The 23,145-nt window shown below is 37.9% G+C and overlaps 1 protein-coding gene across 1 annotated transcript; it reads right to left on the bottom strand.

The window, feature by feature from the left end:
• Nucleotides 1-8,605: 8,605 nt before the first annotated feature.
• Nucleotides 8,606-17,140, bottom strand: LOC147465471 (alpha-dioxygenase 1-like). Its single transcript, XM_086511709.1, has 10 exons — nucleotides 16,976-17,140; nucleotides 15,007-15,267; nucleotides 14,610-14,792; nucleotides 14,160-14,293; nucleotides 13,821-14,037; nucleotides 12,395-12,540; nucleotides 11,047-11,277; nucleotides 10,713-10,915; nucleotides 9,556-9,799; nucleotides 8,606-9,052 (listed from the first exon to the last, which is right to left on the bottom strand). Exons 1-10 carry the CDS (start codon nucleotides 17,087-17,089, stop codon nucleotides 8,827-8,829), a joined length of 1,959 nt encoding a protein of 652 aa, XP_086367835.1. The 5' UTR covers nucleotides 17,090-17,140; the 3' UTR covers nucleotides 8,606-8,826.
• Nucleotides 17,141-23,145: the final 6,005 nt, after the last annotated feature.

Genomic DNA, 23,145 nt, shown 5'->3' on the forward strand with positions numbered 1-23,145 from the left:
ACCTATTTTTGGATCAGGTTTCTTTCTGTACCACTACAATCCCGCTTTACAATGGTACTTGGCCAAAACCCATCATTTCTCTATGATCATGAAACTCTTTGCTCACCTTTGGTAGAGGATGTTCTCTGAGGTTGTCATGATTTCTTTCATGGTTTACAAAAACTGTACTGAGAAATTGGACGGCTTGTTTACCATCTTTGCTACGTATCCTAGCATATGCTGAACCATCATCCATTATCTTTGTTTCCATTCGAACTCCCATAATGCAGGGTTGTCCAAGGATGAGATGATATGAAGATGTATCCTGTACAAAGAAGTTTTGGTCAATTTTTACATCACCTATTGTCACCTTCACACCTGGACATGCTGCATACAATTCACCGGATGCATTTTTTGCCACTATTACCATCCAGTCATGATCAGTGTCCATCGGCCATTTGCACTTGTTGTAGAGACTCTTTGACATTATGTTTATTTCTGAACCATGGTCAATTAAGGCAACAAATGGCTCTTCAAGATCACCTACCTTGACCAAAGTTTCTATAGTAGCCCTTGCCCAGTGACTTCGTGAATAGTATCTCCTAGGAATAGCTTCAACTTCTTCATCATCATTTGAGAAATGCACTTGCTTCACTCTCCCACTAGATTGGTAGCATCCTACCACAGCTCCATCATCCTCCTTATTTTGCAACTGCATCCCTTGTGTCTTCAAGGTTTCCCTTCAACCCGTGGACGAGAAACTTCAGCAAGAGTTTGCCTCTTCCTCTTGATGATGTCAATGATCTCCTCATGGAATTCACGCTTTGCAATGCTAAGAACTTCTCTCAGAGTAAACTCAATCTTGCTATTCAAGATCCTTTCCTCCAAGACTTTCTTTAAATCTGTAGAAACCTCAATATCAAATTGTATTTTATAAGTTGGGCCTTTTGTCTTACCTTTTGTTGGCTCTATCTTCTTTTCTGTTGTAGACTCCTCCATGAGTACTTCAGGTGGAGATTCTCCTTGTGTTGAGGGTGTTTGAGAAGGCATTGAGTCGCTTCTTCCCCCACTTCTAGAAGCTCTTTTTGATGGTCCTTCATCAACATTCTCACGTCTACGCTTCTCTTCTACAATCACCTCATTTTATTGGCATTTTGTAATGTAGGCATGCACTGACAATGAGTCCATTGTACCATTCCATCCTGTTTCTAAACACATGTAATCACCTGTTTCATGTAGAATCTCTTTTGTAAGCTTTCCCTTTTTAGCTAATTGCATGACATTTGGCCAAATTTGACCATGATGGTCACTCACCTCTTCATCACTAAGATGCTCAATTTTTACACCATAAGTAGCTGCCTCAACTGAAGAGGTGGTATGCTTAGTTGCCATATCTTCAACTAAGGTTTGCATTCCCCTCTTTTCAAAGTTAGTTCTCAAGGGTAGACCTGTCTCTCTTAAGTGGATTTTACCATCCTTAAAAAAGACAACATCTTTTGACAAAGCATCACTAAAATCATCACAATCCCTTCTTACATGGTCTGTACTATCACACCAAATACATCTATTAACAAACCCTTCTTTGGGCTGCTGTCTTTCCTAGAAAGTGGCCCTGACGGTTGGGCTTTTTCTTCAAGCTTTGTAAGCTTCACCTTCAAGTCACGCATCCCCTTCACAAGCTCATCTAGCATGGACTCATCAAACTTCGGAGCAATAAAAGTAGGCTTTACCATTTTGTCAGGAGTTGAGGTGGAAGGACTTGTAGTGTTTAATACTATCTTGTCCCTTCTTCTTTGTAGTTTGGCAAGCAGTGAGACAGCACCTTCAACCTCATTCCAATCGGTCTTTAGTCCTTGCTCAGCATCTTTATCTTCAAGAAGAAGCTCCAAATTTTCTTGAAACTCTTTACCTGCAACTTGTAAGAAAAGATATGTCTTCTCTGCATCTAGTGTGGCCCTTTTTGTCCTGGTGAGTTGTGCATAGCATCGCTCCAATTCCCTAAGTAGCTCTGTTATTGATAGTCCTTGCTTTGGCTTGACTACGCATTCTAAGAATGTCCTTTTGGTCACTCTCTCAGAGTACTCCATGAAATATTCCTCCTTTAAAGCTACTTTGAGTTCTTCCCAATTTCTCCCATGCCCATCTTTAATTCCCCTAACATGTTGTCTAATTTATGGAGCAACAACTAGCTCAAAGCTTTGAATCATCTGACCTTCTGACACGCGATGCAGCTCCATCTCCTTCACATACTCACGTAAGTACTTGGTTACATCTTTGCCATTGAACTGATCCATTCTATTGACAATTGCTTGTATGGACTTCGTTACTAAAATCTCCCTTCTTTCAGTGGCATGTTGTTGTTACATGAACATTGCAAATTCTTGAAACATTTGCATTGTTGTTGGGTCAAAATGCATACCCTGATGCTCAACATGATCACCCATGGTTACCCACAAACTCTCACCCTGGCAGTTTCGCATCGGGTTCACCAAAAATATGTCGAGAAATTTGCGATCTTGCCAGGAAAGCACCGGGCTTATGGCTGTGAAAGTCTGTGAGAGAACTATAAAAAAAAAACTATATGACGGAGTTAAACCATAGATTCCATGAAGACTAGGGTTTGGAAGGAAGTGCAATCAGAGAAGCTCCACTCTTTCTCTCTTGCACTCACACACACAAAGAAAGAACACAAAAGAGAATGTCAAAACAACACAAAGATAGAAACATCAAGGCTATGGTCATATTGTATCATGGGTAATATGAAAGGATTAATAGATGAGTTAATGGCATTCAATCTTGGCTGAACAAATAGGCTACGAATTGTTCTTTGGAAATTTAGTTTTGTGCTTACCATAATATATATGTTTTTTCTAGTGATTGGGATTAATTGTGTGTACAAATCCTCTTGGTTCATAGCAAGATAACTACGCTTACGTCAAAAGAAAAGCTATAGTCTATGAGAGGTAGTATGATGGGATCCGGTGATAGAAGTATTTCATTGAGCCTTCTTGGGCCAAAGAGAAACACTATACGTTGTTGAAAGTGTATTTTACAGCTAATCCATACGTTAATTCTAATAGATCATACAGAGTGAAAGCGATATAAATTATCATCATGTGGATTATTCATCTAGGATAACTCTAGTATGTGAAAAATGTAGATATGAGAGAACAGAAGGGAAGAGAAGAGAAGAGAGTTTTTCTCCCAGTCCTATTCTTGCCCGTAGGCAATAAGGATACTGCGGGGAGAGATGTACCTGTAGCAAGGAGAACCTAAAATTTGTAGAGAGGATGAATTACTAAGAGTGAGAGATATAGGTTTGGTTAAGGAGATGAGATTAGATAAATATATATATATGTTGGATTAGCGATGAAAAGGAAAACAACAAGAAATCAAGAAAACATCAATATAGAACACATCTTACTTGACAAACCCTTCGGCACCATTATTGATGGAGAGAGAAGAAGAGGGGAGAATTCAACTGTAATTGATACGCCAAGTCCAAGACCTTCTTTGATTAGAGTTGATCTTTCAAAGATAGCATGCAAGAATGGCTAGTCTTCCTCTAAGAGAAAGTGTAGGCTTAGGCCTGTTTTAACGGCTAAGTACAATTTGGCATTACTACTCACTCCCTCATGAATCCCTCTCATCAATGGCTTGAATGATTCAGTGGTTTTCAAGGAAGAAGAGGTCCCCTTTATAGGTGAAGGGAACCCCCAAGGGTTTACACAAGAAGAGAAGAGCTAGTGTGAACAGAAACTAGAAAATTTTGAAATGAGTTGTCCCTGCATGATATGGAAAGATTGGGGTCCAATATTTTCATCATATCTCCTCAAGCATGGCTCCAAATAAAAAAGTAAAAATATGGGCAAAAAATTCAGCTCATTAGCTACGACTTTCATTATAAAATCGTTTTCCAATTCGAATTGGAACCTTGTGTAAAAAAAATCATCAAAATAGGGTCCATTTCTAGCAGCAAAAGTCTTCCTGTGGTTCCCTTATCGTAGACTTTCATTTGATTCCAAAGGACACCTCATGCCATATGAAAGCATGACATTGCTCCTTGATAAATTTTTGTAATCATGCTTGCAATAATGCATTAAAATAAGTGTATCTTTGAAATCATGCCACCTAGTGTCCCGCTAGGATTTGATTCCCTCCTAGTAGTTATTTAAAAAGAAATATAAGAAAAATATGAAAAATACATAGAATATATATATATTGGAGTTTACCCTAGATATAAGATCTAGCTATGGTATGAGATGATAATGAGATAGTAGAAATAAAAAATCAATGTTTTTTTGCCCCAAGTTAAAGAGACGGAGCTATTGACGCTTTTCCCATAGTATTTTTTGATGGTAAAGTAAGAATAGGTTACGCTTGAGATAAATAATAGGATAAGATACAAAGCATATTATTATACTTAAATATGCATATGTACATTATAGGAAATATAACTATGTATCTAAAAAGTTACAAAATAACTCTTGTAGCATGTGTTCCCACTATGTACGTGTCACAGTAGGACAACGCGTATGATGTCTAGTGGCTTAGAATTGCTCCAAACTTTAAGTGTAAACTCCCCTTGATGTACTCTAACCACTTTAAGTCTACGTTTGTGATTCTGACACTTTTAAACAGATATATCATTCCTTTTTCTTTTTGATGCCTACAACTTCTCGGGAAGGTTTACGAAGTCAAAAGTGATCCAAATTGAATGAACCTTGGTTTCTAGGCCTATTTTATGCTGGCAAGCACTTTTGTGAGTTGAGATGCAACTTTTGACCTCTAATTTTGGCACTTGAGATATCATACACATATGATGTCTTTGGTGGTAGAATGAAGTGATTTTTGTCCCACTGGCTCCTTATCCCTCAAGCAACTTTCAACAACTTTCAAAATTCAATTTGAACATTTTTTGTGCAAGTTATGGCCAATACAACATAAATCTTTCCAATTCTATCTTTTGGCACTTTTTAGCCCAAATGAGATCCAGATTCAATGAAATTTTGGCTAGGGACTTCTTTTATGCTCTAGGACAATAGGGTATACTCAGATATCTAATTTGACCCAGATCTGGCCCCTAAGACATCATACGCGTATGATGTGTTTTGACTCAAATCTTTCTACCCAAGGTACTCCTTTGATGCATACACTAAGAATATGTGATCATTATTTTGGATGCCAAAATTGCTCAAAATCACTACTTTTTCACCTTTACCTTCTTGTATCTACAAAAATCTCCTTAAATGCAACAGTATGTGCCTAAATGAGTTGAAATTTTGCAAGAAATCTTATATCATCATTCCCAAACCCCCGGTGTGGTCAAAGATGCAATTGGACCTTCAGAACTTGCCTTGAGACATCATACGCGTATGATGTCTATGTGCTCAAAATTGGCCCAAATTTGGTGTGTAAGCTTTTTTTGTTGTGCTTAACACCCTGGTAAGCTCAAATGTTAATTTTGATAATGTCTAACTGGTCAAATTGGAGTGAAATTCAATCCAGAGGTATCTCGCTACACTGGCAGCTCAGAATAAGTTTTAGAATTGAATTCCAGAACTTTTTATGCAAGCTATGATCACTTCAAGCAATCACTTTTCCTAGATCCATCTGTGGTCTTTGCAAACCTAAAAATGCTTCAAATTTAATGAAATTTGGCTCATATGCTTCCTAAATATTATAGATCACAAGGGTGCACTCAGATGTAACTTTTGACCCAAAAATCTGGCCTCTAAGACATCACACACATGTGATGTTCAGGTGGGCAAAATTCGATTTTGTTTCTACCATAGGTGCCTCTTGATATGTAGAACAATATTATGTGCTCACAACAAACTTTGGAACTCAAAAATGCACAAAATCATCACTTTTCACAAGGAGATCCCCTGAAAGAGTAAAGTACTCTCAATTCTCAATCTGTAAGCCCAAATGAAATGAAATTTTTTGTATGTGCTCAACACAACATGCAGAAGATGGATTTAATGTCAAAAGTTCAAAAGTGCTGCCAAAATCACACCTTAGACATCGAACGCGGATAATGTCTGCTAATGAATTTTTGGACAGAATTCATTGACAGGCATCCCCAAGTAAGCACTTCTATCAATTTTCATGCACAAACATGCTCAGGATCACATGTTTCTCTTTTTGTGGTTTTCGACACTCCGTTATTTGTCTTTTGGGTGTTAGTAGTTGGTTAAAACTCTAGTCTCAAGGTGTACTAAGGGTAAAACTCACCATTTGAACACTCTGGTGTAGTTAGGTTTTTCAAATTTTGTCTCCAAATGCCCCTTGAGACATCATACGCATATGATGTCCAAGTTTACTACAAGATCTATCTTATAACTTTTTAGATACATAAGTATAGTTTCTAGAATGTAGAGAAAGAAGTAAGAGGTTAGACATAGTGACAACAATAGTCATACACTCACCTTCATTATCCAAAAACTTAGGTTTATTTTACAAAAATTGGTCTTTTACACCTTACCCAAGTTTTACATTGACGGCTTCAACAAACTTATAGTAATCTCGGAACCCATGGAGATTGCATCCAAGCAATGGATGATTACAATCAAGAAGCTCAGGGCCCTTTTCATCAATTTATATCTTTAAATGAATAAAGTAAATTACAAAGTGTAACCTTTGACAAGATTGCCATTCATAAATCAGGGTGAAAATACAACAATTGGGCTTAAGGTAGTACCAATAGCATATCAAAGTCCAAAGGACTAGTCCATATTAGAGAAGAATCTTGTGGACATCAAGATGCTGACGGGTAGAAATCATGTTTCTTACATGCATGAAAGTGATGAGATTTTTTAGTCTTTTCTTAGCCTTTACCTCTTGTAGTGTAATCTTGTTGAAGATTTCTTGGAGTAACATGGTTTTGGTCTTGTATAATTGTTCAAGGAGAGGTATCTTTGAGATACTCTCTTGGATTAGTGATGTGTACCTTGTCTATTGGATTAGTGATGTGTACCTTGTCTCTCTAACATCATGCATACCACAAAGTACTATTTTTATGTTATGCAAGCTTTTGCATAAGTAGGTTGATGATTCTTGTTGTGTACCACTTCTAATCTGGAAAGTTGCAAACCCACACAGCAAGAAGAATTCAACTCTCCCATAGAAATGATAGAGCATGAATATGATGAAAGAAACCACAAACTCTATCCTCCACATACACAAAAACAATAAGAGAGAAGGGTGGAACACTAAGTACAACTTAAACATCCCTGTTTTTGTCTTCTTAAGAATCACTCAAAGCGTTGATATTGGGGCTAAGCAAGCACTCCAACACCACATAAGTTGTGAAATGTTTTTACCCCTTTTGGTGAACGAACGTTTTTTGTCCATTTTTTGGTATTTTTTATTTTTAGTATGAGAAAAATAAGTAAAATACTTGGAAAATTTTCAAAATCCAATAAAATCACCCCACATAATTCTATATCTTATGTCCTTCATAACAAAAATTTTATAGGCCCACAAGGAAATTCTCACATATAGGGACTAAGACCACCGGTGCCAAAATTTATAGGTGGGATACCTTTTTAAGTGCACTTTCCTTCATGTGTTTGAAGTCCTTAAACCTTTGTGAAATCTTCGAAAAGACCCCATTAAAAGTAGCACCACATAAAATGTTGGTTTCTGAGCACCACACGGGTTTTTGCTACGTACAGCTCAAGGGGGCGCACAATATGAGCCAGGTATGCTCCGGGTGGCTTTGCTTGGGGTGGCAGTCCCTTCTATTGCCTCTGAGGATGATGGGCTTGGAGGATCCGGTGCTACTGAGCCGGTGCCCTTCTATGCAGGTGTTCGGAAGATGCTCTCGAGGGGGGAGCCCTTGCCCATCTTGATCCTCTCTAGCGACACTACCCTCACTCAACCTATTTTTGGCCTAGGGGACCGCGGCGGCTACCCCTCCTTCCTACAGAAGGGAATGAAGTCGGCCTATGGAGATCAAAGCTTCGTTTGGTGGTCGATGGTCACTTGGTGAAACATATGGCTCTTTTCGGCTCGACAGCTGGGTCTGCACGAGTGGTAGACCTGCATGGCCTTGGTGGCATTGTCGACCCTCATATTGAAGGTGCAAGGCTCTCCTAAAAGCCTGATTCAGAGGTGTTCTTTGTACTTTTTTACAATCGTGGCTTAGTTCATGCTGTTGTCTCTTGCGTTGGTGATGGATCTCTCATGCTCCCTCCATATGGAGGTATGCTTTATGATCCTACTATTCTCTTTCGTATTAGCTTGTTCCAAGATTGTGTGGCAGGGTGGCTCCCTTGTTATCCAAAACCTCATAATTTTTCTTAGCCAATGGGTTGTCCGCGTGAACTTTGGAGGCCATGGCTCGGGTGAGCATGGCTTACATTGTAATGTTTTTGGTTTTCTATACATTATTCACTCAGAGTATGTGCGTCCCCCCCCCCCCCCCCCCCCCCCCCCCCAAACCCCAAAAGAAAGAAAAAAACCAATCTTGTCATCAACAATGTACATAACAGCTGCTATCAATAGGGCCATCATGTATGCACAATATGCCACATCCAAATTAATGTTAGAAAGATTTAGCAATGAACCTTCATACTCTCCATTGTTTGAACAAGATTATAACATCCTTTAGCCCAAAACATCAAAGAAAGGAACTTGCTTACAAAATGATACAAATCAAACAAAGGAACTTGCTTACAAAATGACCTGTCAAGTCGTTCTTTATTGACACGCTAGGAAACATGAAGTAAATATAATATATGTATAGATTCTAGAAATGATAGAGGGATATCCAAATGGCTTGTCATACTGATGGTAATTATAGATTGGAAAACGCCTTAAGTAGGAAAGATCATGTTGCTTTTATGGGATACGGAACAATATTGGTATAAGGTTTTTACCAGGTGCATCTGCACTCCAAACAGAGAATGCACTTATGTCTGGATTAATCCATTGATCAATGATGTGCTTATAGTGACGAGTAAGCACATCCTTTAAGCTCTCAGTGTTGTTCACCCAGTCTAGGCCTTCCTTTGTGTACACCTCATCGTTGAACTCTGATGTGAAAAAACGATCTGCTTCTAATCTCCTACAGAGTTATCATTAAAAAAAATTCTTCAGCAAAAGTACAATAAGTTCTTCTTCCACTCAAACTTTGTATTGTCAGTATCTTTAAAGCACAAACATGTATATATGTGCTTATGAATGCTTGTGTGTGTGTGTGTGTGTGTGTGTGTGTTATACCTATGTACACACATAAACACATCTATGTATATGCATGCTTGGTATACACACACACACACACACACACACACACACACACACACATGTATGTGTGTGTGTGTGTGTGTGTGTGTGTGTGTGTGTGTGTGTGTGTGTGTATAGGTATAACACATACCCACACACACATAGTCCTTGCGTGGGACACCCTAGCATATATAAGACTTTATATATAGTTAGTGTCTCATTCAAAAGGAAACATTATTAGACTTCTTTTTTTTAGTTTAAAGCAAGAGTATTAGCTATCTTCACAAGTGATTTATCTTATACAAATTATTCTTCAAAATCTATGATACATATATAGTTTTTTACCTTGATGCCATGAGCAAAAATATATAAAAGGCAGTCTCACTAATTGCATAGCCCTTTATTTTTTTCTCCGCCATAAGTCCCACAAGAAGGTCCATTAGTTCAACATTGTTTCCATAAACCTCATGGAGTGTGGCAATTGTATCCTCGTCATCTGTAAGATCCTTCCAGTTTTTTATGGGCACCATGAGAAGCTTGCGTCTGAACTCATTGTACCGAGGAACATGTCGCTCTCTATCACGATAGACTGCATGTAAAAGTTGATGATTAGATTCTAAACCAAAAACCCATTGTTTTCTTCCTTTCTAATAACCACCAACAAATGTGATATGTAGGTACGTTGAATAAATATAAAACACCTACATGTTTTTTATATCATGAAGCGAGTTTTTTGACTTGATTTCACGAATCCATTTCACCATCTTATAGAGAAATCAATAAGTGAAAAATATTCTCAAATAACAAAAGCTCTGTTATTGTGAAATTGAAATCAATCAATAAATAAATTATGCCAATGCTATTTAGAAGAATTTTATAAATCAAATTATGCCAATGCTATTTAGAAACTTAAATATGTGTTGGGTACAAGCACATAGACTGCTTGCTTCTTAAAGCATCTTTGTGTATCACGAACTAGGCACAAATTACAAAAGTGCACATCACTATAAAACATTCTAGTGTTGCACAAATCTCTCTCTCTCTCTCTCTCTCTCTCTCTCTCTCCCATGAGAGAGAGAGAGGAGGAGAAAATCAAGGCAGCTTGTTTGAAAAATCAAAGCAACCCTTGAAGGGAGAGAGAGACGAGGAGAAAATCCCCTTGAAAAAATTAAGAAAAACAGTTAAATTGCAAAAGACATGGTTATTTTATACAATGTCCACTTTGAATCTAGCCTAAAGAGAATTTTGTATGTTTGCAAAATTGATTTTCTTGAACTGTCTCACTCTCTCTCTCACACACACACACACACCCAAAACACACACACACACACACGCGTGTGCATTTATGACCTAGAACTGGAACTATGCATTAGTATTTGAGCATGCATGAAATTTTGACTTTTGGGTTTCTTGTGAGTGAATGTTAGAAATAAAAACTTAATCTAGATGCATGGTTTTATGCTTTGGGCACTTTTATTCTATATGTATTTCATACTACTCACTTTCCAATGATGGCAGGTCCACAAGGTTTTCTCTATCTTTTGTATCAACATCTTGGGGTATCAGCTCTCTCATCCAGGTGGGATAATTCCAAAGTGTAAGAGCTCCAGAAGATTGATGTCCCATGGAGACAAGCAACGCATCAAATCCCACTTTTGTCAAAAGTTTCTCACCATCAACGTGTATAAGGTTAGCAGTTGGAATCCTGCATGCATAAGTTTGGAATTTCTATATAGTCCTCTTATACCATGTCGTTTATTATGTACATGATGAATTTTTAAAATGCCATTCATTATTGTATCTCATTACAATGTCTTTAAGGAAAAAATTTCATACTCGTTTTCAATTTGAGGAATTTTGTTTGCTTTGCTTGTTGTATCGTTGATGTTTCTCAAAGTAATAGAGTCGGGCAAAAGAGAATGCATGCGATAGACACCAACAAAGTCTTCTGTAAGAGAATAGGGTACTCCATGGTTCTCAGGTTTTCGCATGCCGATATATCCACTAAGCAATTGTGAGCCTGTATGACCAAAAGCATCTTTGAACTTCTTTCCAAGGATTCCATACCTACAAAATGGATGTTTATTAGTCAGTATTCTATATCAATCTTATAGACATTTACATTTACATGAGTGCCAAATAATACACTTCACTCTAATTTATATTCACAATGCTCATAATATGACAACTTTATGTCTTGTTAATTTGTTAATGATATATCCAAATGTTTAGACTCATTACAATGATCTATGATACTATATTTCAAAGTCTTTTTTATGCATGATTTATGCAAAGCTTGTAATTTAAAATGAGATTTTGAGTTCCACTCCAACAAAAAATTGTTTCCATGATGAGTCAAACGTCTTTTATTGGAATTCAATTTCTTAAGGTTTTCCATGCCGAGGCTTAGTGTGCCAAGTTTTTGGTTGCGCTAAGCTAAACAAGATTAGGTATAGGCCTTGATGGCGGGGAACATGATTGGAAAGTGAGGCTCTCCTCTCAAGGGGGGCACTCAAAAATGGATATGGAATCGAATTGACAAAAAATCAAGAGTGTCCTCATCTCCCTCGCTTATTAATGAAAGGAGGTTATCCTTGAAGATTTTGAACACAAGGTTCTTAAACATTTAATTCCTATTTTGGATTGCGAGTTTCGGCCAACATCTTATTGGGATTGAGTTTGTTTTGTAGCGTTGGTAAAAATTATGAAATACAAAAGAAATTTACTTTCTCAACTAAAGAAAAAGAAAAATGATGTGTGTGTGTGCATGCGCGCGCACGAGCATGAGAGAGAGAGAGAGAGAGAGAGAGAGAGAGAGAGAGAGAGAGAGAGAGAGAGAGAGAGAGAGAGAGAGAGAGAGTTTTGATCTTATAGAAGATGGAGGAAGAGAGGTGACTTATAAGAGGACTTCATAGAAACATTGGAGAGATCCTACGATAAAAGATGGAGGAAGAGAGGAAAATAGAAACATGGGAGAGATATAATAACCCATGGGAGACCTCTTCTCAAAGCATAGGATGCCCTTCCCTTTCTTTCATCTCCATATATATAATACATTTAAACCTTTGTATATGTGTGTGTGTGTCTATTTGTTTATTTTTTTCTTTCATTCTTTCTTTATATGTTTATATATATATATATAGAGAGAGAGAGAGAGAGGGAGAGTTTGTATCAGAGGACTTACCAATTTGCTCGCATTCCTACATAAAGAGTGTCCATCTTTAGTAGCTCAACAGTCCAATCAATTGTATGGACTTTTGCTATCACAGCTGCTACCACCAAACGAGCATATCGATATAGTTGCTCATCAGAGTAATGTGGATGACTTGACTGAAATGTTATCACACATAAGTAAAATTTCCATGAAGACTTATTAATCATCATGTACCTCTATATATTTAGTTCTTCAAAGTAATGCCTCATTATGTTAAGGGCATAATTTCTTTTTATAAAATCACTATAATTTGAGTCTACTTAACTATTGCACCATCATACCTTATATTGTTCCTTTTACTGACATATATGGATCACAATCCTAAAATAGGACATGCATTCTTTTGATATGTTTTTTAAGCCTATTTAACTATTTCACAACATACCCCATATTCTTCTGTTTACCAACATATATGGATCCCAGCCTTAAAATAAGGCATGCATTCTTTTGATGTGTTTTTTTGAAGGTCCTCATTAGTTTCCTTACTTAAGATGTCATTCAATTAAGGTTCCTAGCTAGAGATATTGATCCATATAGATGCATGCAATGCAGTTCAGCAAGGGAGAACCTCCCCCACCTTTTCAAGGACTGCCTAGGGATCTATTGCTTAGCAGGAAAGATATGCAAGTGGGTTCAAAAGACATGGAAGATTGGGCTCTACAAGAACGACCTCTTCTTGGGTGGGAAGGTGATCATGAGCCAACCACTTTCGAATCAACACACAAATTGTCAAGTATTGTTACTAAAAACACATATGAAAGACCAGGAACTGTCGACTATTTGAGAACATCATTGAGACAGCCAAGTTTGTGGAGATCATCAAGAAAGCAAGGAAGTGATTATTTCCATTGGAAAACGGAGGAACTCAGAAGAGTGAAATAAGGTTATGACTGCATCAATATTAAAATTTTATTGGTAAGTGTTTTATCTTTAGCCAATCTAGTGTTCTACCTCTCTCGTGCGGTAGCCCCCCTATTAGTTGATGTATTGATGGTTGTTGGAAGATGTCATGGCTCGACACAAGCATGACTTGTAATTTTAATTTGTTGTGTTGTTAATATAATCCATTCATGATTGTAAGTTTTGCAAAATTAAATATCATTCAGTTATTTATTGTGGTGATTTGAGAAACGACAGTTCCTAACAATGCTCTTCAGTATGTCATGTCATTATCCTTGTCTGTACCTCAAACTATTCATGGAATTTATCCGCATCAGCTAAAACCGAAAATCTCTCTTGCAGTTTCGGATGACACGAAAGACTCGATAGATAGTGATGAATATGTCAATGAGAGAAATTAGAAAATTTTTATATTCTTATTCTTTTTGTATACATTGAGAGATATTATGAGAAAAAGAGAATTATTTAGAAGACTTTTAGAAGTTACAGCACATACCTTGATCTTATCACAAATAGCATTGTGCTCTTTGATAAACAATATTTGCAACAGGGAGACACCAACCCAACTATTACGAATGTCACCAGAGATGGGTAATCCATCTTCAAGGCTAATCTGCAATAGCCCATTATCTCCTATTTTCAATTTTCCATCTTTGAAAGTACGAACCTTCGCCAATGTTTTGGAATTGTTTCCATAAATGACACTTCCATCCCTATATGCCATTGAGAAATTAGAAAGATAATGGTGTCATGTCCCACATGTATTTGAAGATCACAAAATTTGATTCAAGTGAAAAAAACACAACGTACTTCGTCAATACAAAATAAATCTTACCACCAAGGAGTTCTAATATTTTTGTGTCCAATTGGTACCTCATAGTTATCGACAAAGTATTGTTTAGTAGGATGAAACTTGTAAGATTTCAATGGGCATGCGGAACTTACAGAAGAGGGAGCCACTAATTCAACCTATTTAAAAAGAAGAATTAGTTAGCCATTGAGCAATATCTACTTCACATAGAAAAAGAGATCCAAACAGTAAATTACTTAATTAGTAAATTTCCTCAATATGGATGTAGTGGGTTATATAATTTTTGGGAATCATTTTAGATTTCAATAGTAAACTATTAAGACGGTATACCTCACTCTATACCTAGGTAGAGAAGTTGCCCTTAGGATTTGTGTAGCTAGTCTTAACATACATGAAGTCAAGTCAATAACAAAGATAGGGTTTTGATCAATTTAAAATCCACGATCGAGCCTTTAAACTTGAAATATGTATTACCTGTGGTGAATCCATATCCTCTTCATGGTCGACCCAATCATGGATCATAAATTGAATCCATGCTCCAGCAAGCATATTGAATTGTGTGCCGTTATCCACAAGCTTCTTCCTTGCTAAGAGCTTTGTTGCCACCAGGGTTGGATGAGGATCGTTTAGACTTGGATTCGACTTTGATTTCTTATTCTATAAAAAAAGGACCTCACCAGTAAGCCTACCAAAAGCTCCTATTGTAACCAATTATATTCTTATCCATATTTTTTTCTTTGAATCTAGAATTATATAGCAAAAGAAACATAGTAAGTATCCATTTTTCTAACAAATACAACACTTTGGATTAAGGTGTGTACCTAGAGAAAAACGTTCCATTTTCCAAAAGTTGAGCACGATAGAAACTTACGTCATAGTTGGGGGAAGGTGCAAGGTTGCGACCAAAATATGATCCTTGCTCACCCGCATCTGAATTGAAGGGGTCGTTGAACTCACCATTGGCAGTGCGATAAGGGATCTCCGATGGATTGAAACGGATACTCATAGGTGCTTGGCCCACATTGATCAAACTGTAACGCTGATGGAGACCTCGCCTAACCTCCAAGTATACAAGTCCCAAAAATACTGGTAGTCGATGCCAAGGATAATGCCGATCTATAGTGTGGATCACCTTGCCACAAATAGATTATAATAAAAGGTATACGCAAGAAAGTACACATTTGGGAGCTACTTACGAAAATTATTTTGAAAGATGAGCAACAATGACACCCACACGACCTTCATAAAACCATTCCTTGAAGGGGAATATCTAGCATGTCTCTCATTGTATACAGCTAGAGACTGTTATACACTTGACCTTGATGCTTGATTGGAAACAAGGATAATGATATGGGTGGAAATTAGGCATATAGAGACTAGTACTGTCTAGCATGGACACATAACATAGAGTCTACTTACCATGTGTAGCATTTTTAATCACCTAGGTCATAAACCATGTTGCTCGCATACCTATTTACTCAATAGGCTTTATGATTCCGAGGAGAAATAGCATATATCTAAATTAAAAGAAAGGTTTCTTCAATTGTATTTTAGAAACAAATCAAACAAGGTGAAAGTTCACTATGGCCTACACAAGGCTATGAGAAGAATTTACTAATAAAAGGTTTTTTTTTTTAGAGAAAAGAAGAAATAGTTTTATTTTTTAAAACATTTGTTATCAGAATAAAATGTTATTACTTTTTAAAATGTGTAATAATTCTTTTAGATTACAATATATTTCAAAAACATAAAAATAATGTTTGAAAAACCACTTGGATGTATTGTAGCAAATTGAGAAAAAAAGTGGAGCTAGACGAGAAAGATTGTACTGTGTGACCCAGACCCAATATTCAATGTCTCTCTTTCAAAGAGAGAAGTACACACATATCGACACCTCTCACAAAGATCCAAAAGAAATATTAAACAAGAAAGTTTGTTACCATATGGCACTAATCCACAAGCTTTATCAAATGGTCCACAATTGCACAAAAAATCCAACCCTTTACTAACAACCAAGGCAATAGGCATGTTAAAAGAGAGATTTATGAATTACACATTGAATGTATATTGTGTAGAAGGTTTCTTGGAAGTGTGCTCTTCTAATTGGTAGTGGAGTCAAAGTGTGCATTTTCTTACAAATACATTAGTTCACAAATTGTGAAAAGGGAAACAAACTATTTGTCCAGTCCCTAGCTCAATCCCAATTGAAGCGAAAATGCCTTAAAAAAGATGTATGTCATGTACATGCAGTGAAATTTTGAGTGTTTGTGCTTGAACAATCCTATGAGATGCCCTTGATTTGAAGAATCTCCAATTTTTAAGAGCATCTCCTATATAGCTAGTGCCCCGTTATCAGTCCCTTTCAAGTAGCTCCTCATACAAATTTCCTTTAGCAGCTATAGCTTCACTCAATGCATAGTAAGACATAGTTAATAGAGATGCTTACAAACTTGTTCAATAGCTAATCATCGGCCACTCAATAGATCAAAAGAAAAACTAGAACCCATAAAAAAAACAAGCGAATTTAAGTAGCTGCTGGTGACCTCTTGTGTAGTGCACGTTATGGTTTTATAAGAGCTAGTGTGAAATCTTTAACGTGACGTAGGAACCTTCCCAAGACCTAGCACATCTATGCGGCGAGTCTTGAACTCAAGACGTACTGAGAGAGAGAGAGAGAGAGAGAGAGAGAGAGAAAAGCTGTCAAGGATCCATCTCTGACGAGTTTTGAACGCAAATATGAATGTGGGTGGCTGGGTGTGTTTGGGTTTTGGGGGGGGGGGGGGGGGGGGGGGGGGGGGGGGGGGGGGGGGGAGGAGGAGAGAGAGAGAGAGTATTTTTACGAGAAAGAGAAACTTGTCGATAAGCGTCATTTTGGAGAAGAGAGGTGGAAGCTCCGGCTTCAGCCACTCCATGAACGCCGTGTTAAAGCCCAGCAAATGATCCAGTAGCCCCATCTCTGATCTGCGTTCCTGAGGGAGATGTTATTCGCAACGATACTGCCCAGGGCACAATATATACTGTCCGAGAGCGAGAGAGAGAGAGAGAGAGAGAGAGAGAGAGAGAGAGAGAGAGAGAGAGAGAGAGAGAGACTCAGCCCTAGACCTAGCTGCCCTAGGTCCTGTCCGGACATGACTACGTCTCTGTCGAGAAGGAAGAGAGAGAGAGAGAGAGAGAGAGAGAGAGAGAGTTGCGCAACCACTGCTCTGATTCATGGGTGCACGAGGGGGGGGGGGGGAAGAGCCACGAGAAGAAGGTGACAAAATAATGACGTGAAACCTTGCAAAAGGTGTACCATAGACCATTGCTTCACTTTGCAAAAGGTGTACCATAACTTGACTTAGTCGGAGAGGATTCTTAATGGTCACAAATGTATGCTTGTAAGTGTATCTTATACCATAACTCTACTTAGTCGAGAGGAATATTAATAGTCATAAATGTATGCTTTTATGTATAGTGCAGTTAAAAAATAATAATACACTATGTATATTGAAATATTTATTAATTATTTCTTGACCACACAGGACATATAAAGCTTTTGATGAGAGACTCCTCTTGGGCCTTTTTCTAAAGCTAAAAACCCAATAGCTTGAGTAATCCTAGATTCCCCTCTTCTTTTTTGAGTTATCCCTTCCAAACTGAAGACATGTTTTAGTAAAAATGACAAGGATGAAGAATGGATTCATGCAGTGAACTGCTTAGAACATTCAAGAAGGTAAGAGTATCATCCCTCTATTTCTATGTACATGTTTTACTTAAGCCCTAGTTCCCACAAGACACATGTAGTGTTTGAGAAAAATGTATTCTTTTCGAGGCAATATAGTTTTTGTGAGTATGGCCTAAAAAATGACAATATAAAAGAATAAGACATATTCAATCCTAACAAAACAAGGTGAAAGTTCACCATTAGTTAATTTCTTCCAAAGATTTCTTCAATTGCTTAGCTTTTAACACAATGCTCTTAGCTGCAACCAGTGAACGTGCTGTCGTGCTGTGGCACGTATATAGTGTGAAATAAAAACATTCACCTCACTCTTGACACTTCTTGATGTATGCAAATAAAAGCAATCATGTACATATTGTGATATATGTTGAAGCGTCTACTACGGTCATTATCATGTACATACCTATCTGGGGAGTCGTGGTCGTAGATGTGGTGCATTTGCATGATTTTCCACTTGGACAACATGCTTAATTTGGTTTTACAATGTATACATTCCAAGTGTTTCATGGAAGCACATTCATCCCGCCTATAAAGATTGATGAGGGCAAAAAATTGCCAAAAATAGCAGCTAACAGCACCGTTGCAGGATTGCATGGAAAGTGACCCAAAATGGTATATTGATGGAAAATTATGTTTATCTATGCTTTTTATGCTTATGGGAGTGATCCCACAAATTTACGGATTTTGTTGACTCCGTTTGGGAATTTTCGCATCAAAAATGGTATTTTTTAGATAAAAAATGACCTGAAAATGGCCTAGTTTTGGTCCAAAATGAAAAAATGGCCTAAAAATTCCATGGTTGCTCAATCTATGTGTAGGGCAATCCCGCCTCTTCGCAATCTTGTATCTGAGCTTGTGAGGGAGTGAATTAGGGTTTCTCCTTATCAAACTGGTGTGTGGGATTCACTTTAGAAGCTCATAAATCTCTGCAAAATCAAAAAATTGTGGTCGTGAAGGTGGAAGCTCGAGCATTCTTTTCAACTGTTTGATGCTACGACTATGTAATTGGGGGCGAGGCTACATGATACCATGAAAAGAGGTTTGGGTTTTGATTGAGAATTGTGCTTGTATGAGCATTGAGGTTTCATGGATGAAACTTTAGTGTTTTCAAATGGTCTTTTTATAAAGTGAAATTGAATGTGATTTGGTGATCCTCTTATCATAATCTCAACTACGAAAACAAGAAATTTCCAAGAACGATAGGAAAGAGGGTTTGTGACTTTGCTGTCGCGAACGCTTTTAGATTCTCTGTCACCCTTAGAAAGAGGGTTGGTGATCCTCCACAAACGTTTTTTCACAAAGTGTTTGTGATTCTCATCACGAACTCTCACAATCAGAGGTTTCGCACCTTCCCAGCTAGACCACACACTTTGCGACATTTCTGGTGAACCCGACACGAAGCAGCTGGGATGGGGGTTCAAATACTTATTTTGAAAGGTTTAATTACACATAATTAAAGCTATGGATCAACAAGGCATGCTTTTTTATCAAGGCACATTGCAAATGTGTCAAGCATTCGCCATGTTTATGCAACAACAACAGGCTGTTGAAAGAAGGGAGCTGTTAGCAACCAAAGCCCTTCAATATATTGTGAACAAAATGGACCAATTTGAAGGGAAAGATGTCACAAAGTTTCTTCGTGGTTATGTAAAGGAGATGGAGCTACAATGGGTTCCAGAGGTGGACATGATTCGTAGTTTTGAGCTTATTGTGGTTCCCAAGATTAGAGACCATGTAAGAGGAATCAAGGAGGAGCATGGAGAAGGTTGGGAGCAATTCAAATTAGCCCTAAATGAGGAATAATTCATGGAGGACTCTAAAAGGGCTACGAAAAGGACCTTCTTGGAATGGGTTGCAAAGCCAAAAGAAGGACTTTCCATCACCGAGCTGTTGAGAGAGTTTGAGGGATGCTATGCTCAACTGTCAAGAACAGAGCGGGCTACTTTGGATAGTGAAAAGACTGCATTGTTCCTTCAAGCTACAGGTCATGAGCTCCAAGCCAAAAGAAGGACTTTCCATCACCGAGCTGTTGAGAGAGTTTGAGGGATGCTATGCTCAACTGTCAAGAACAGAGCGGGCTACTTTGGATAGTGAAAAGACTGCATTGTTCCTTCAAGCTGCAGGTCATGAGCTCGAAGAAAAGCTAGAGCTACTCCTTGAAGACAAGAATACAGAACAGGGTCTAAAGGCTGAGTGGAAAGAGGTTGAAGACGTAATCTCATTGCTTGCTAAGAGGCAACGTTGTAGGGACAAGATGGTGGTGAATGGTACTACCTCTCCTCCTAGCACGTCAAATATTCCACCAAAGCCTACTGTTGTCAGTCCAAAAGGTGATAATTCAATGCTTGATGAGCTTGTTAACACTAGGTTGGTAATGGGACACTTTTATGTCCTGTTAAGTGACCATTTTCCTTAAATCATGTCAAGAGTTTCAAAATGGATTTTGAGGTGCTATCTGTCTAGAAAGTTGTCTCATGAGCTGAAAAAAACTCGACATTTTTTTGGAATATCAATTCCATCTTTAACCTTGTCCTTGCACAACATTTCACAACCTAAACTGTGTGAAAAAACGGGTCCTGTTTTTGGCTTTTTGCAACTATACCACTCTATAATTCATGTTTGTGAGGTCTATAATGCTAGAGAACTATCTTTAGTAGTCCTCAACATGTCCTGATGCTTCTAGGGAGAAATAAATGTTAAAGTTGTACATTATGCCCAAATTACAAAAATTGTAAAATCCTATTTTTTAGCCAATTTTAGCTCTTCTATGATTTTTTTGGTGGCTTTCATGATATCCAAATGCAGTTTTGATTTTCTATGTCACATATTGTAACATAAAGGTAATATTCCTTGAGTTTTGGGGCACCTAATACCCTATTTTTCGTAATAGACAACGATGGTTGATTTTTTCAATTATAGAAGAAAACGAAACATTCTAGTATATCAAGTATAGCTTTTTCAATATTGTTAGTTTCTTGTGACAACTACATGAATTTTGTAGGTAGTAACCATATCTAGTCATAAGGATCAAATTTGGCTAGATATTGAATAGTTTTTATGGGATTCTACAACTCATAATGTCGAACCCAGTTTTTTCATGTTTACTGTATTTAGCACTTCATCTTTGTCCCCAAGATTCCCCTTGGTAAGAGATGTATTATTCTTTTGACATGCTCCATGGCTCCTTATGAACCTAAAGGACAATAGGGAACTAAGAAAACATGCATATATTATTTGTATTGAGCGTGGCTATAGAAACTTTGATGATAGGTTTGCAGAATGGTAAAAATTCAACTTTTTTGTACCTATTTCTTTTGGCAAAACAAAAAATAGTGAGTGAGAAGCAATCATATGTTCAGATCACCAACCCATTGAAGTTAACTAGGGAATTTATCTCAAGTCCTACAAAAATCCCTAATCTTATTTTTATGCAACAAAACGTAAGAAATGATTGTTTTGATGAAAATGTATTGGTCCATCAACTTTGGAGGCTTGGTGTGACCAAAAGATGAGAAATTTTACAAGTTTCTTATTTTTTCCATGTGTAGTAGGCCTTGAACTATAACCTCATGAAAGGATTTTACAAAATGAGTGGATCTACTATGGTTTTGGAGGTTTTTTTCAAAACCCTGAAAGGACACTTTTATGTCCTGTTAGGTTACCAACCTAGTGTTAAGGGCATGCGAGAAATGAAGTTAAAGCTAACAAGGCTAGAAGAGAAAGGACAACTTACTTCGGACAAAAATCCCAAAGCAAAGAAGGATTTGTGCACAGATGCATATGGTGTGATGGCACGGACCATGGCAGAAGGGATTGTGATAGCTTTATTGATGCCTTAAAAAGGGATCTTGTGTTTTTTAAGGATGGAAATATCCATCTGCGGGAGACAGGTATGCCATTAGGAACTAACTTTGAAAAAGGAGTTACCCGGAAGTTAGTGGAGGATATGGCAACTATTCATGCTATTTTTGCAGTGGAGGCTGCTACCTATGGGGCAAAGATAGAGCTAATTCCAAAGAAAGTGTTAAAGTATACTCCAGATGATTTTGAGGAGGTTGATAGCTGCCTCAGCCGAAAAAGGGAAGGTAACTAAACATGTATTACATGAAGCTGGTGATTGCATACGCCATACAACAGGTTGGGATGACCCTGCGGACTCTTTATGAGTGCATGCATATCTTGCAAAATGCTATAATAATGAAGCAATTGTGGAAGAAAAGCACAGACGCGAGAATGGAGATGCAGGTCCTTCTACTTCAAAGAGGGTTACAAGAGCTGGTGGAAGAAAGGATCCAGGACCTTCTTATGAGGCTCCACCACATGTGCGTCCTCCTGAGATTCCTATGGAGGAGGAATCTACAGGGAAGAAGAAAGAGCAAGGAAAATCTAAAGCAAAAGGCCCTGCATACAAATTACAATCTGACATTGAAGCTGCCACAAAATTAAAGCAGGTATTGGAGGAAAGGATTTTGAATAGCAAAGTTGATTTTACCTTGGGTGAGGTTCTTGGCATTGCTACGCGAGTTTCATGAAGAAATTATAGATATCACTGATAAAAACAAAGAGGCAAACTCTCACTGAGTCAATTCCTCCACAGTTTGAGTGTGGAGGGGAGTCACTTAAGGCACATGGAATATGTATTTCCAAGAGAGTGATTGTGATGTAAATGTGGTAGGATGCTACCAGTCTTCTCGAAGAGATGCACATGCTCGATTTGCAGATGATGATGATGATGATGAAGCCTCCTATAAAAAGCCACTACTCCAAAAGTCATTGGGCAAGAGCTACAATAGAAACCTTAGTCAAGGTGGGTGATCTTGAGGAGCCATATGTTGCAATGATAGATCATGGCTCTGAGATCAATCTTCTGTCCAAGAGTATTTACATGAAGGGTAAGTGGCTGATAGACACAGACCATGGGTGGATGATTAGAGCTGCAAATAACTCATCAAGAGATCTATATGGGTCTTGTCCAAATGTGAAAGTGACGATTGGTAATGTGAAGGATGAGCAAAATTTCTTTGTGCAGGAGATGTCTACCTATCCTCTTATCCTTGGGCAACCATACATCACAGCCGTTCGCATGGAAACAAAGGTCTTGGATGATGGTTCTGCTTATGCTAGGGTAAAGAGCAGAGATGGGAAGCGAGCTGTGCAATTTTTGACTGTGTGTTGAATCACGAGAGGAACCGCAATAGTCTTCATGAGTATCCTCTACCAAAAGCAAACAAAGAGTTCAAAAAGTATAGGGAGACAAGGGGTTTTGGCCATGTACCATTGTGAAACGGG

This window comes from Adiantum capillus-veneris, chromosome 1 (assembly GCF_014529385.1).
Source record: "Adiantum capillus-veneris isolate H3 chromosome 1, ASM1452938v2, whole genome shotgun sequence".
NCBI classification, from domain to species: domain Eukaryota; kingdom Viridiplantae; phylum Streptophyta; class Polypodiopsida; order Polypodiales; family Pteridaceae; genus Adiantum; species Adiantum capillus-veneris.